This window comes from Taudactylus pleione, unplaced genomic scaffold (genome assembly GCF_031769625.1).
Source record: "Taudactylus pleione unplaced genomic scaffold, aTauple2 ptg000259l, whole genome shotgun sequence".
In the NCBI taxonomy this organism is placed as follows: domain Eukaryota; kingdom Metazoa; phylum Chordata; class Amphibia; order Anura; family Myobatrachidae; genus Taudactylus; species Taudactylus pleione.
This window is the reverse complement of record NW_028284661.1, coordinates 2,690,688-2,704,494: the sequence shown is the minus strand read 5'-3', so window position 1 is coordinate 2,704,494 and position 13,807 is coordinate 2,690,688. Positions and strand designations below refer to the sequence as shown.

The 13,807-nt window shown below is 40.6% G+C and overlaps 1 protein-coding gene across 5 annotated transcripts in view; it reads left to right on the top strand.

Annotated features, from left to right (window-relative positions):
* GOPC (golgi associated PDZ and coiled-coil motif containing) overlaps positions 1–13,595 on the top strand; it is a 54,162-nt gene extending 40,567 nt beyond the window's left edge. For all 5 annotated transcript variants that reach the window (XM_088480969.1, XM_088480968.1, XM_088480971.1 and 2 more), the window contains 2 exons: positions 11,236–11,419; positions 11,975–13,595. In XM_088480969.1, coding sequence (XP_088337095.1) covers positions 11,236–11,419; positions 11,975–12,093 — 303 coding nt within the window. In that variant the 3' untranslated portion in view covers positions 12,094–13,595. The remainder of the gene's footprint in view (positions 1–11,235; positions 11,420–11,974) is intronic.
* Positions 13,596–13,807: the final 212 nt, after the last annotated feature.

The window sequence follows — 13,807 nt, the reverse complement described above, 5'->3', positions numbered from 1 at the left end:
ATATAATGAATCCTTTAGATCCCACTATGTTATGGTTTTATGCACTCTTGTTGTTCAGAGATTCAGCATTCATATTGTAAATGTTCTCTATTTAATCTGAGTTGTCGCCTTTTGAATCTTTCTTCAATCCTTTAGCAACAAAACCATGAACATGCTCAATCACCATTCCAACGAGCTGGACATCACAAAGTGGGGGTGCCATAACTGCTGGCTATACTGTTTTTCTAAAAGCTCTGCTACAAAAGAGAGGTCAAGGGGGATCACTCCAATGCATGGCGTTTGCTGTTTTTCTACATATTTGGTCACTCGTCCCCTTTTAGTTTGTTGGAACATCAGCACCCACAGCTCGGTACATTGAAAATTAGTATGTTCATTGTTCCTCAGTCAAGCAATTCTAGGTGAATTCATGACAACATATTTACATTAATTCTTTAGATCACAGGTTCTCAAACTCGGTCCTCAGGATCCCAAACAGTTCACGTTTTCCAGGTCTCCTCACAGCATCACAAGTGAAATAATTAGCTCCACCTGTTGATCTTTTAAAATGTGTCAGTGAGTAATGACTACACCTGTGCACCTGCTGGGTGACCTGCAAAAATATGAGCTGTGTGGGGTCATGTGAGGACCGAGTTTGAGAACCACTGCTTTAGATTAAAAGGACTGCACACAACTTTTTTTTTTACAAGGGTCAATCAAACAAATTTCGCTTTTAGATGGTTGCATTGTATTGTTTCTCACAAACTCCAAGTATATTTATGGTATTCATTTGGTTTGGCATAGAGAAACACTAGAACACCTGTGATAATTTGATAAAAATAACCCTACAATAGTTAATATGTATTTTCCTTTTTCTTTTAATTGTTTATATATTCTTCACGATCTGCGTTTTGAGGTGATCTTACCATGTATGAGAAAAAAGACAGAAGACTCAATGGGGTCAATCCTATTATGTGCGAAGGGTGCGAGTTGCCAGCAATGGACCGGCACCTCACACCCTAGCGGCCTGCTCCGAGCCCGAATCTACTGAATTTTCCTTGCAGCCCTACGGGGCCGCGAGCAACATTCAGCAGATCCAGGCTGCTGTAAAGACGGCCATTGCCGCGATGACTCGCGCCAGCGAGATCATCGCGGCTAATAGGATTGACCCCTTTGTGGGGCACACTTCTAATAGTGAAAAATTATAAGCTAAACTTTAATGTCTGTCTGTCGTCACATTGGTGTTTTCTATGATAGGAATCAGAACTTAAGGTTGGCCATACACTACTAGTACGACCAGCATAAGATGCGATTCATCATATGTTTTCCCCCAAACTCCCTGGCAGTCCTGGACACACGATTGTGCTTTTTTCACACACGATGAACGTACGATCACTTGCCCCTATACGACTGGCCGTGATACGATCGATCGTGTGCCTCACCAAAAACATGCGATCATAATAGATTTAAATGACGCCAGTCAGGCGCACGATGCATCGCATGCACAAAAACACGGCACGATCTGCATACGATCACGACGGATAATATGGGCTGCTCGTCTGATCATAAGATACGATCGAAAAGCAGCAGAAGCGCACATCGTATTCCTACCTAAATACTACATGATTTTTACACATCATACGACGCGTCTAAATACGTGTAATCGGCCCGAAATCACGCTAGTGTATGGCCAGCATTAGTTTGCTAACTCCAATAAATTGTGCAAGAGCTCCACCTAGTGACCATATTGGCATCACTCATTTATATGCAAGTTAGCATATTAATTCTCTATTTCAGATGATGCATTTTTATATTGTCGCTTAATAAATATATTATATACATCACATCTTGTTTTTGTGTATGATCACTATTCTTTTAAAACAGTGGCAACTATCTAACCTGACAACGATTGAGGAATAAGACAAATACACTCTGATCATGATATACATATTTAATGATGATTAATCGCTATAAGAAGGCCATAATCCTTGTACAATATTAAAGTAACAAAACTAGATGGTGTTTTTATTGTCAAATATACAACTGATAATATATTAAACCGTATACTATAAACTCCCATTTTTATTAAGAGTTACTCATTTTCTCCCAATTGAAGCCCATTTTGTCTGTGTTTAAAATTATCCCACTTATTTTAATATTCACAATAAAAGTAAAATTTTAGCTAATAATTCTTCACTGTTACAGGCGTGTCCCTCTTCTGTCTCTTTTCTCATACATGGTGTGAAAATACTGACTATAGTGCACAACCAACTTTACAAACTTTGGTTTTCAGGGGCTCTATTAGATTCATTGTTGGTCCTAACATAATTACCCTATTTGAATACTTACCCAGTGCAGAAGTTATGGTGAGTACACACCTAATCAATATATCTGCAGATGATGGTCGTTCATACACACTGAACAACCATCATTTGCATGCTGCAGCGGGTCCAGGGGACGTGTCCTGTTCCCCTCCCCGTGGCTGCCACTGTGGGTGTACGGGCGATCTGCAGACCGCCCGTACACACCTGCCGATGGACAGATATGTCTACAGACATATGTCGATCGGCTGTGCAGCGCAGCTAATGCGATATGTCTGTGAACGACGCCGTTCACAGACGTACAGCTGGTACAAACTGGCCGACGTGTAGCAGATATATTGTCCGATCAGTTGACCGGCCAATATATCTGTCAGTGTGTACCCAGCATAAGTCTGTCTCTTTATTTTTCAGGTGATCTCGAAGTCAACATTTTATGTTGTCCCCCAGTTCACCTGGCAGCATTTTGTACACTGCTACTAGAGTACATCAATGTAAACTAAGAAAAAGGGGGTGGGAGCTGGGCTGCACATCCTATTTAAACATAATAAGAGGTGCTACCATGCTGAGACCTGTAGTTCTAATGCAGAAAAAAGGGGGGGATGCAGATGCACACTCTAAGCACTAAGAATACTAAATATCAAAATATATATAATAAACTATCTATTAACATGGTATTCTATTGAGGTTCTTAGTACGTTTGGCCAAAGATGTTTGCCCACCTACCACATCATGGTGACCTCATCAGGAATACTAAATATCAAAATATATATAATAAACTATTAACATGGTTTTCTATTGAGGTTCTTAGTACATGTTTGGTCAAAGATGTTTGCCCACCTACCACTCATGGTGACCTCACCAGGTGGGTTCCTAACATCCCTAATACTGGCACATTATATAAATCCCCTTGCAACCCAGTTTTTTTTTTTTTTTCCTACATAAATCTAAACTGCCAGAGATAGATAGAAAATAAGTGTAGATAGGATGGTGATGTGCATGCAATTAGAACTTAGGCCCTCATTCAGAGCCACTCGCTAGCGGCAGTACGCTCGATCCGAGCGATGTTCGCACATCTGCGCATGCGTACGGATCGTTATACGCATGCGCGAACCAGTCAGTGCGGCCGAAATTCATGTGCTCGCAAAATAGCGAATGCCTGATAATATGAGTGACAGGATGAGGCGTATGTGGGTGGTAACAGGGGAAGGTGCTTGAAAACGGGGAGTGGAAATCAGAACGCAGGCGTGCTTAAAGGTCAAAACGGGCATTTTATGGGTGTGCATATTTAAAACAGCAGCGTCATTGACCACGTCACTGGGTTTTTTTTAAGCCAGAACTGTTCGCAAAATTGTGGTAGCAAAAACCAACCACAAGAATAGCGAGCAGTTCATACGCTGGTCGATGTACTCGATTAATCTAATAAATAGCGGACATGACGTATGGTGCGAGCGGCCAGGGGGCGTTTTTAACAAATAAACGAGCGTATGTTTTGCTCGCTCGTTCAGACTTAAAGGCGTGAACAGACTGCAATTTGCGAACGGATCATTTGAATAGCCACCCCTTGTTTTTGAACGAACGACCGCAAATAGCGAACGGCTCTGAATCAGGCCCTTAATCAACCCAAATTTATCAATTTTCTTAAAAACGTCAGTTCATTGAAATAATTTATAGTGTCACTGATTGTATAATTTTACTTTATTTTATTGTGTTTTGTTATTTTGGCTTTAGTTTACTGATTTAATTTGAGAGCTGCTTTAATCTTTATGAATTGGAGGGGCTGTTGATGAGATGTTTTTGTTGTGCTGCCTTTGTATTGATGAAGTTTTCATACCTTGGGGCCGTATCCAGCTAGACACGAAAAGCTGCGAATGTGCGAAAAGTTTTCACTTGTGCAAACTTTTCGCTTATCCTATTAGCCGCGGCTTTTCGCCGGTGCGAACTCTCCATAGGCAAAAGCTATGAAAAGTTTACACCATCTAAGAGCTAGTGAAAAGTTGTGTAAAATCCCTATTTTTTGGCTAAAAATGTCAGGACTTTGTTCAGAACTCCTTGGGGACCCCCGTAATGACTAATTAGGCAAAAATACATGTTTAATTAGGGCCAATATTGACATGTCATTTTTGGGGTGAAAAAAAAAGAAAGTGTTGGAAAATGGATTTTATGTAGTGGCTATCGGTGTTCTCCCCAGATTTTTTTCCCAGCCGGGTTGCATCAAGAAGTAGCCGGTTGAGGGCCTTCGCAATTATGCGCGCGCCGGGAAAAGGGGTATCTCCCTTACCATTCCAGCCCGACAGGTCTCAGGCTGCTCCCCCACTGGCTCTCAGTCAAAAGTGCCCATTATGCAGTGCCCCCTGTATTTGTGCTCTTTATACAGTGCCCCTTGTAGTTTTGCTTTGCACTTATGCATTGCCCCCAGGCTGAAGTAGTGCCCCCAGACTGGTCCCTTATGTAGTGCCCTCAGGCTTAAATAGTGTCCCTTATGCAGTGCCCCCAGGCTGCTGGTCCCTTATGCAGTGCCCCCAGGCTTAAATAGTGCCCCTTAGGCAGTGTCCCCAGACTGGTCCCAGCCCAGAGCTTACCTTAACTTGCTCGCACTCCCACTCCCGCTGCCTCGCTCTGACTGGATCTAACTAGATCCAGCAGGCGCACCGGACAGGCTCCTGACATTGTGACGTCACCCGTGTACTGCATCACTCGGAATGCTTGTCTCTGAAGCGATCGGAGGCTTCCTTAGCCTCTGGTCACTTCAGAGGCCAGAGTTCCACAGCAGGGGTCGGCGGGGGAAAGTGCCGGGCGGTAGGCTGTTCCTGCTGGGCGATGCGCCTGCAGAAAGCAGCCTGGGGAGAACACTGGCTATTTTGTGGGGCTGTAAGGATGGGACAGGTGCTTTTAGGATTGCTGGTGCAAGTGACAGGTGTATTTTTAATTTTTTTTTTAAATGCACTTTTATGAGACAAAACTATACTACTCCCATTTTTATGTACCTCCAATTTAACTACAACATTTATTCCCCCCCCCCAAAAAAATAATTGCTTGATACCTGACTTCTCTGTTGGATAAAAACGCATATAACAGCCATGTCACACAAATTAACAGCCCTTATCCTTTTTGATTATGTTCCCTAAAAGACTTCTATACTGTTGCGTGAATAGCGGGAACGCACATATGTGCGAAAAGTGAGGCGAATGGTGCGAAAAGTTTACACGAGAACTTAACATTTTCACGTCTAATTGAATACGGCCCCTGATCTCTAAATTGAGCCCTATATCTATTGAAATTGTTGCTGAAGGCCAGTCTGAGTTGCAGAGAGAGAAATCTATGTGATGATTAAAACGTACAAGGTTATAATATTATACATAATTTTTGAGAGCTGTTACTTTGGATAAACAATTATTTGAAAAAATGGTGTATATAGATTTTTCCTATTTTGAGGCATTATTCAGTTATGAGTAAGAGCAAAGAAGGAGCAATTTTATTCAATCTTCTCCTGGAATAAGCCATGTTGCAATGCAAAGGGTGCACATTTTTGTATGCAGGCAATATACCGGCTGCTTTTGTAGTGAACAAATAGCAACTTTAGTTTTACAGTGAATTAGCATTAAGCCTGGGCACGCCCCCTTTTCAATTGTAAATCTGGGTACACACTATACGATGCGAGACCCAGCAACTATGCGATGCAATATAATGATACATTGCATAAACTGTACATACTGCACGATCCCATGTACAACGGATGCATGTAACAGCACCATGTCATTCATCACTTCGTCCTAGCTGCTGTGCAGAACAGTAGATAGGACGATGCGATGAACGACTGATCTGGTATACACACTATATGATGTATCGGAACGTGTTACCCAGCTTCTCTACACATATTATATCTGCCCCACCTGTAGTGCAATATGGTTTACCAAGGTGCAAATTGCTCCTTGTTTTGTGCTTTCTCTGATCTTATCTAAGCAGGTACGGTATCAGGGGAAGGGCACTAAAGGCCAACTATAATTATTGCTAACCTCAGAAGTGCACATTAAGTTGATGCTGTGAAGTTCTGCATGTATATTCTAGATCTGGATACTCCCAGTTTTATGGCGATCAGGTGGGGGAGCATATAGTCAAGATGGATAACATTGACTGCTTAATTTATTTATTTATTTATTAACAGTTTCTTATATAGCGCAGCAAATTCCGTTGCGCTTTACAATTTGAATCAAGATTAACATTATACTGGGTTGTAAAAGACATACATACATGACATACATAAGGGTAAGAGGGCCCTGCTCACAAGCTTACAATCTATAGGGAAATAGGTGTTGATACACAAGGAGAGGTGCTATTGCAAATAGGTCCAGCCCAATTGCAGATATTCTTGGTGGGCTGTATAATCCAATCACACTGGAAAGTTGGCCTAGGGTTAGGAGGATGTTCAATTGAAGAAAGAGAAGATGTGATAAGTGTTTACTATAAGAAGAGAGTTAGATAGGGAGCTATAAAAGGTTAGGTGGGCGGTCCTGGAATCTGATAAGCTTGTCTAAAGAGGTGAGTTTTCAGAGAACGCTTGAATGTTTGGAAACTAGTGGAAAGTCTTATTGTGCATGGGAGGGCATTCCACAGGGTGGGTGCAGCCCGAAAAAAGTCCTGTAACCGTGCATGGGAACAAGTAATGCGCGGGGATGAGAGACGCAGATCTTGTGCAGAACGGAGATGTCGGGTTGGAAGATATTTTGAGATAAGTGAAGAGATGTATGTTGGTGTGGTTTGGTTAATAGCTTTATGTGTGAGTGCAAGTATTTTAAATTGAATACGGTAGAAGACTGGCAGCCAATGGAGGGACTGACAGAGTGGATCAGCAGACACTGAACGTTTGGTGAGAAAGATCAACCTCGCAGCTGCATTCAAAATGGATTGTAGTGGGGAGAGCCTGTTTTTGGGAAGACCAATAAGGAGACTATTGCAATAGTCAATGCGGGAAATTATGAGTGCGTGTATAAGAGTTTTTGCAGTGTCTTGAGTAAGATATGATCGAATTTTGGCTATGTTTCTTAGATGCATGTAACAGGATTTAGAGACAGATTGAATGTGGGGAACAAAAGACAGTTCAGAGTCAAGGATGACACCTAGGCAGCGAGCTTGTGAGGTGGGGTAGATTGTCGAGTTGTCAACAGTAATAGAGATATCAGGTTGGTAACCGCTATTGGCTGGTGGAAATATAATTAATTCTGTTTTGGATATATTAAGTTTGAGGTGGCGAGATGACATCCAAGATGAAATGGCAGAGAGACATTCAGTGACACGGACCAGCACAGATGGTGACAAATCTGGGGAGGATAGGTAAATTTGAGTATCGTCCGCGTACAGATGATACTGAAAACCAAAAGAGCTGATTAGTTTGCCAAGAGAGGTGGTATATATTGAGAAAAGCAGAGGACCTAATACTGAACCTTGTGGTACTCCAACTGATAGAGGTAGCGAAGTGGAGTTAGAATCAGAAAAGCGAACAGTGAAAGAGCGATTAGATAGGTAAGATGAGAACCAAGAAAGGGCTGTGTCTTGAAGACCTATGGATTGTAGTGTTTGTATGAGAAGAGAGTGGTCAACAGTGTCAAAGGCAGCTGAGAGATCTAGAAAAATTAGAAGTGAATAATGGCCTTTAGCCTTGGCAGTGACCAGATCATTTACTACCTTAGCCAGTGCTGTCTCAGTGGAGTGTTGGGAACGAAAGCCTGACTGAAGTGGATCCAATAAGTTGTGGGTGTTAAGAAAGTGTGTGAGGCGAGTGTAGGCAAGTCTCTCCAGTAGCTTGGAGGGGCAAGGTAGCTGGGAGATAGGACGGTAATTTGAGAGAGAGTTAGGGTCAGAATTTTGTTTTTTCAAAATGGGAGTGATCACTGCATGCTTGAACAGTGATGGAAAGATACCAGTAGAGAAAGAGAGATTACAGATTTTAGTTAAGTGTGGAATGAGCACAGGAGACAGAGCTTTACTGATTTGTGAGGGTGTAGGATCAAGAGGAGAGGTAGTAGAGTAGGAGGATGAGAAGAGTGTAGCTACTTCATCTTCATTAGTGGGGTCAAATGATGAGAACGTGCCATTGGGTTCAGGTAGGGAATTGAACAAGACCCTGGCTGAGGAAGTGCATACCATTTCATTTCGGATATTATCAATCTTGTTTTTGAAATAGGAAGCAAGATCTTGTGCACTGATAGTAGCAGGTGGGTTGGGTGATGGAGGGTTAAGAAGTGATTTAAATGTATTAAAAAGTCGCTTGGGGTTAGAGGCTTGGTCAGAGATAACAGATTGGAAATATATCTGTTTGGCATTATCCAGTGCATTACGATAAGAGTGGTAGATTGTCTTATACGTGAGGAAGTCACTGTGGGAAATAACATATACAATATATAAAAGTTATGATTAGAAATAATTATATAGAATAAGCATGCAAAGAAAAAGATATAATAAAAATAAAATGTAACAAAAAAAATATATAAAACCCCCAATATAATATAGTGTGATAATAGGGATAAAAGGTAAGTGGAAAAGTGAGTATAGAAAGGAGGAGTAAGAAGGGAAAGCTGGGAGAGGGTAAATGTGTTGGGTTAGGACTGAAGAGAAGAGCAGTATAAAAAAAAGAGATGAAGAGGAGTTATGATGGCGGGGATAAAGCATATGCTTAGTGGGGAAATGTCTAATTCATTTTGAGGAAAAGAAGTGAAGAATGGAAAGCTGAGTAAGGATGGCAGGAATTACAGTGCAACCTATATATCTGTCTGTTATTACCCAGTTGTGTTCTATTAATGCTTACAATTGTAAAGCGCAACGGAATATGCTGCGCTATATAAGAAACTGTTAATAGATAAAAAGTATATGCAGCAATAGAATGAATGAGTTCAAGCAGGAGAGATTGGTTGCAGTTGACGTTTATGGTAGAGGGAGAGGGGAGGACATTACAATGGTATATAAAGGTTTTTTGTTTTCCCCCTCTGTGATGCCTACAAATATGTTAAGCTGTATATAATGCGGTATGTTTCCTCAGTCTCCTCATGAGGGAGTTCTTTCTAGTTCAGGGTTGTAGTTGTGTATATATAGCATTCTTATAACATATATCACTGATGGCCCCATCTAAATAATTGTAACATTGGGATCACTGACCAGCCTGGCCACACGAGTTGCTCAGGCCTACAGATAGCTCATAGTCAGTACAGGCTGAGCCTCCCATATCCAAATATTCCAAAATACAGAATATTTTTTCGCATGACTGAGATAGTGACACCTTTGCTTTTTGAAGGTTCAGTGTACACAAACTTTTACACAACAATTACTGTACTGATCATCTATTTTAATAGGATTATTGATAGACATTTGGGGGCAACATACAAAACGCGAATCAATCTATTTTTTTTTTTTTGTCATTGTCCACGGCCAACATGTGCCTCAGATCACAAAACTTTCACATTCATGAGATTATATATAATCAGGATGTAATAGCATCCCTTTAACAGGCTAATCAGTATTCAATATTCAAATCCTTTTCTCAGCCCCTGATGCATGCACAAATTTTACACGAGTTTCTAACTAATATAGAAAAATAAACTGCTGCTAAAAGTTGGGTCATCCGCTTTCGTGCACAGCATGCGCCTGCCGCCAACTTCTCATTTAAAACATGCATGGCCGATCCAATGTTACCACAGCTAGTGCTGCCTGTCTGGTCAGCACAACAACAGAATGAAGACTGAGGTGAGAGGGGGAGAGGGAACTGAAACGCAGGCACTGATGGGCAGGAGAGCGCGAGGGGGGAAAAATGAGCAAGAGAGGGGGTGGGAAGGGATAGAAAGGAATTGGGGGATAAACAGAGGGTGGGCGAAGGTTGTTAGGGAGAAATAGAAACCGATGCAGAGAAGAGAGCGACAAGAGAGATGGAGTAGGAGGGGAATAGAGGAGGAGACAAAGAGGATGCGGTGGAGGAGTGCCAGAGAGAGAGAGAGAGAGAGAAGTCCAAGCGTTGCCTGGGACAACAACTAATACAATAGGTCTATGAGCAAGTGTTTAAAACCTTGTAATTATTCCTCTTTAAGAACATAAAACACCTCAAGCAAATGGAAACAGATGGGAAACTGCATTTTGTAATTTCAAATAAAGGTGTGTGAGCAAATCAGGTGGCATCACATTTATCTTATTTATCTGAGAAGTTGAATACAAATGGCCATATTTGCATCAAGGTATTTCTGGAAAATTGCTACATTTGGCACAGTACTTTCATGGCGCCTCAGTGCATTTACTTCATCAAGGCCTTCCAGCACTCATCCTAACCCACCTCATGCTCTTTCCTCCCTATCTTCCCCCTCTGTGTCACGCCTGTCTGTCTGCCCCTCCCCTTTATAATGTAAGCTCTCACGAGCAGGGACCTCTTCCCTCATGGGCTTCTCGTTACATTTTCTTCTACTCCTTACTCCCCATTAGGGCACCTAACACTGACTGCTAACTCCCGGCTGCTTATTGTGAGTGCTTTAATCGCTATTGCAGCAATGTATATAAATCGTGTCCATGTCCTGCACTGTAATGTACTGTAAGTTACTTGTTTCTTGTTCACCTACTAGTTCTATGTACTATGTAAGGCGCTGCAGAACACTTGTGGCGCCAAATAAATAAAGGATAATAATAATAATTTACAAGAAAGTCGCATAATCTATGCCATGATTAGAATGTTTTTCTCTTTGATCCTGAATTATTATGCAGTGGGTTGTGAATTCTTCATGTTGGCTGGAATGCCACGGTACATGTATAGTGGTCATTAATTACTTAAAATCTCTGAATTAGCAATTCATTGCAGCTATGCAGCATTTTCTTGTTGTGTATTTTACCACTGAGCTAGGTTTTTGCATTTATCATCCTATTTTGCGTCACAAGCTTTTATTTACAGTTTCTTTAACTGCTTATCTTGCAGAGGGGGGATATTGAGTTTGAAGTAGTTTATGTGGCTCCAGAGATAGATTCAGATGATGAAAATGTGGAGTATGAAGATGAAAGTGGACATCGCTATCGCTTGTACCTTGATGAACTAGAAGAAGGTGGAACTAGTCCTGGAGCATCTAATAAAGATGGAAGTGGTGATGCAAAACCATTGCGAGGTAAGTGTGATCCGATCCCCCATCAGGAGCACTCAAGTGATTTGTAAGTAAGGTTTAAAAAAAAATAATGAATATTGTTTATCCACTGCCCATGTCCTCTCCCAAGATGTTTATTATTATTATTATTATTAAAGTTATTTTATATCAGACCAAGGGGGGTAATCCAATTAGCCATGATCGGTGAAAAATGGGGATTTTTCAACGATTATCCCCGTTTTTCGGCCTATGGTTATTATTTTGTCTGAAATAATAGGATAGGGGGGGAAATAAATAAGATATCTCTCCTGAAAACACATAGGATCCGCGATAGGTCCGTGAGCTTATCTGTTTTCACCATTTAGGTGGGGTAAAAAACGTGTTTATCGTGGATTATTTTTCGGGACACAGCAGGTCCCGAAAAATATCCACGATAAGTACCGACATCGGGCGGCACTTCTGGGCTAATTGGATAGCCCCGTCACGTTCAATTAGCAGCGCTACTAATTGAATACCCCTCAAGTTGCGTTCCATAGCTCACTAAAAGTCTTGTAAAAAAAACAACTTTTTTTTTCCTAGTGTTTGACCAAAAGCATCACATTGATGGACATGAAAATGGGGACCTGGAGCCAACAAGTGATTCCCTATCCGGAGACACTGCTTCCAAGCTGGCATATTCTTCAGAATCCCTGTCGTAGGGCTAGTCTCCTGTGTCGTCAGAGGAAGAGACCAATACTCACTCTAGTGGACAAATATCAGTCTCAAGGGAGGTTGGATACAATTTCCTCCAATGCAGTTTCCTCAGGGTTGTCTGAGCAATTCTACATGTGCAAAATCTTTCATTGATCCACTATGAGCCATACCTGTTGATATTGCATGTTTCTTTTCTCATTTCTTTTTGTAAGCACCAAAGCATGCATTTTTAAATATGTAAAGATTTTTTTGAGATTATATTTTTGTCTGACATAGGTAAAACTGGACTAAGATAAATGTTTACAACACAGATCTAGAAGGGAGTTACACTAGAGATGTTTAAAGTAAGTGACAGAAAAACAGCATTTTATTCTAAATAAAGCTTAAATCATTATATTCTGGTTTTAGGATAAATGTAAGTGCCAGTCTGGCCCAGTACAATCAATTAAAAACCGTTATTTTCTGTATTCTGGTTCATGCAGTAAAAAAAAGTCCTGCAGTCTGCACTAATGTTTTGTATTTAAGTTTTTTTCTAGAAAGAACAATAAACTCTATGTATGTATTTTCTATTTACCTGCAGAGTACAGAATTAGGTGCACGCTTTAACAGGTACACTAAGAGGATTCTGTGCCTATTATAAATATATTGGTAATGGTTCATCTACAAGATGCAAACCATGGTGAAAGTCTCAGTGACCGGATCGCTATATTAACCTTAGTAACTGGGCAGAATGTGTGGTTTTTGTCTCACCATGTCACCTGTCAATGTATCACACTTTGCCTATTTTATCCTGTAATGCCTACTGTTGTATCTGCTCTATGGCATCAGAAGGTGAAAGGATTGCTAATGAAGAAATGACTGCTCTGTTACCACCTGTATGGCAATACTCGAACAGCCTTCTGCTATACGTCAGCCACTGTTTATGTACAAAGAGTGATGTGAAATGGGTTGTTTTTCTGTTATCCCCTTTGCCAGCTGCACTATACATATTGTTTGAGAGAGCCTTGGAGAGTGTATATAGTAGTCAAATTGCTATTTATAAATTTGTGTCTCTTGTTCGTGACATGATCTTTTGTGGTGTCACTTAATTTAGGTTATATAAAGTATGTTTTAAATCTTTTTATACTGTATTTTTTAGGTTCAGAGTTTTTGGTTTATACAATATTGCCATCACTCTCCATTTACAGCCAGTATGTTTCTATATTACATTTGACTATATTTTCAGTTATTCAAAGACATATTTACTTTAAGATACTAGTTAAACTAAATACAATAAAATGGAAGCTTTGCATTAAGGCTGCCTGTCCTCTTATCCTGGTAACAGTAGATGTTGTTGTGCATTGTGTACATCATACTTTCCATGCCAAAGCAGACAGGTGAATTTTATGTTACATATCCCTTTCATACAAGTATGTTTTTGTAATGTCTTTTCCTTTGCAATACGATGACCACAAAGGTCACGTGTCACAGGATCCACTAAATTAAATAAATGCACTAAACCCTTATAGTGTGTGTAATAGCTTTTGTTTCATTTCTATTATGTGCAAACTACAACATTAGATATTGGTTCTATTATTTTGCCACCTGCTACTTACACCAGTATGACGGGTTATTTTAATGGTTTACACACTAAAAACCATGTACACATATAAAATTACTGCACACTAATTACTTGCTAATTTCTTTACACTAGAAAATAAACTTTCTGCCTATCTCAAA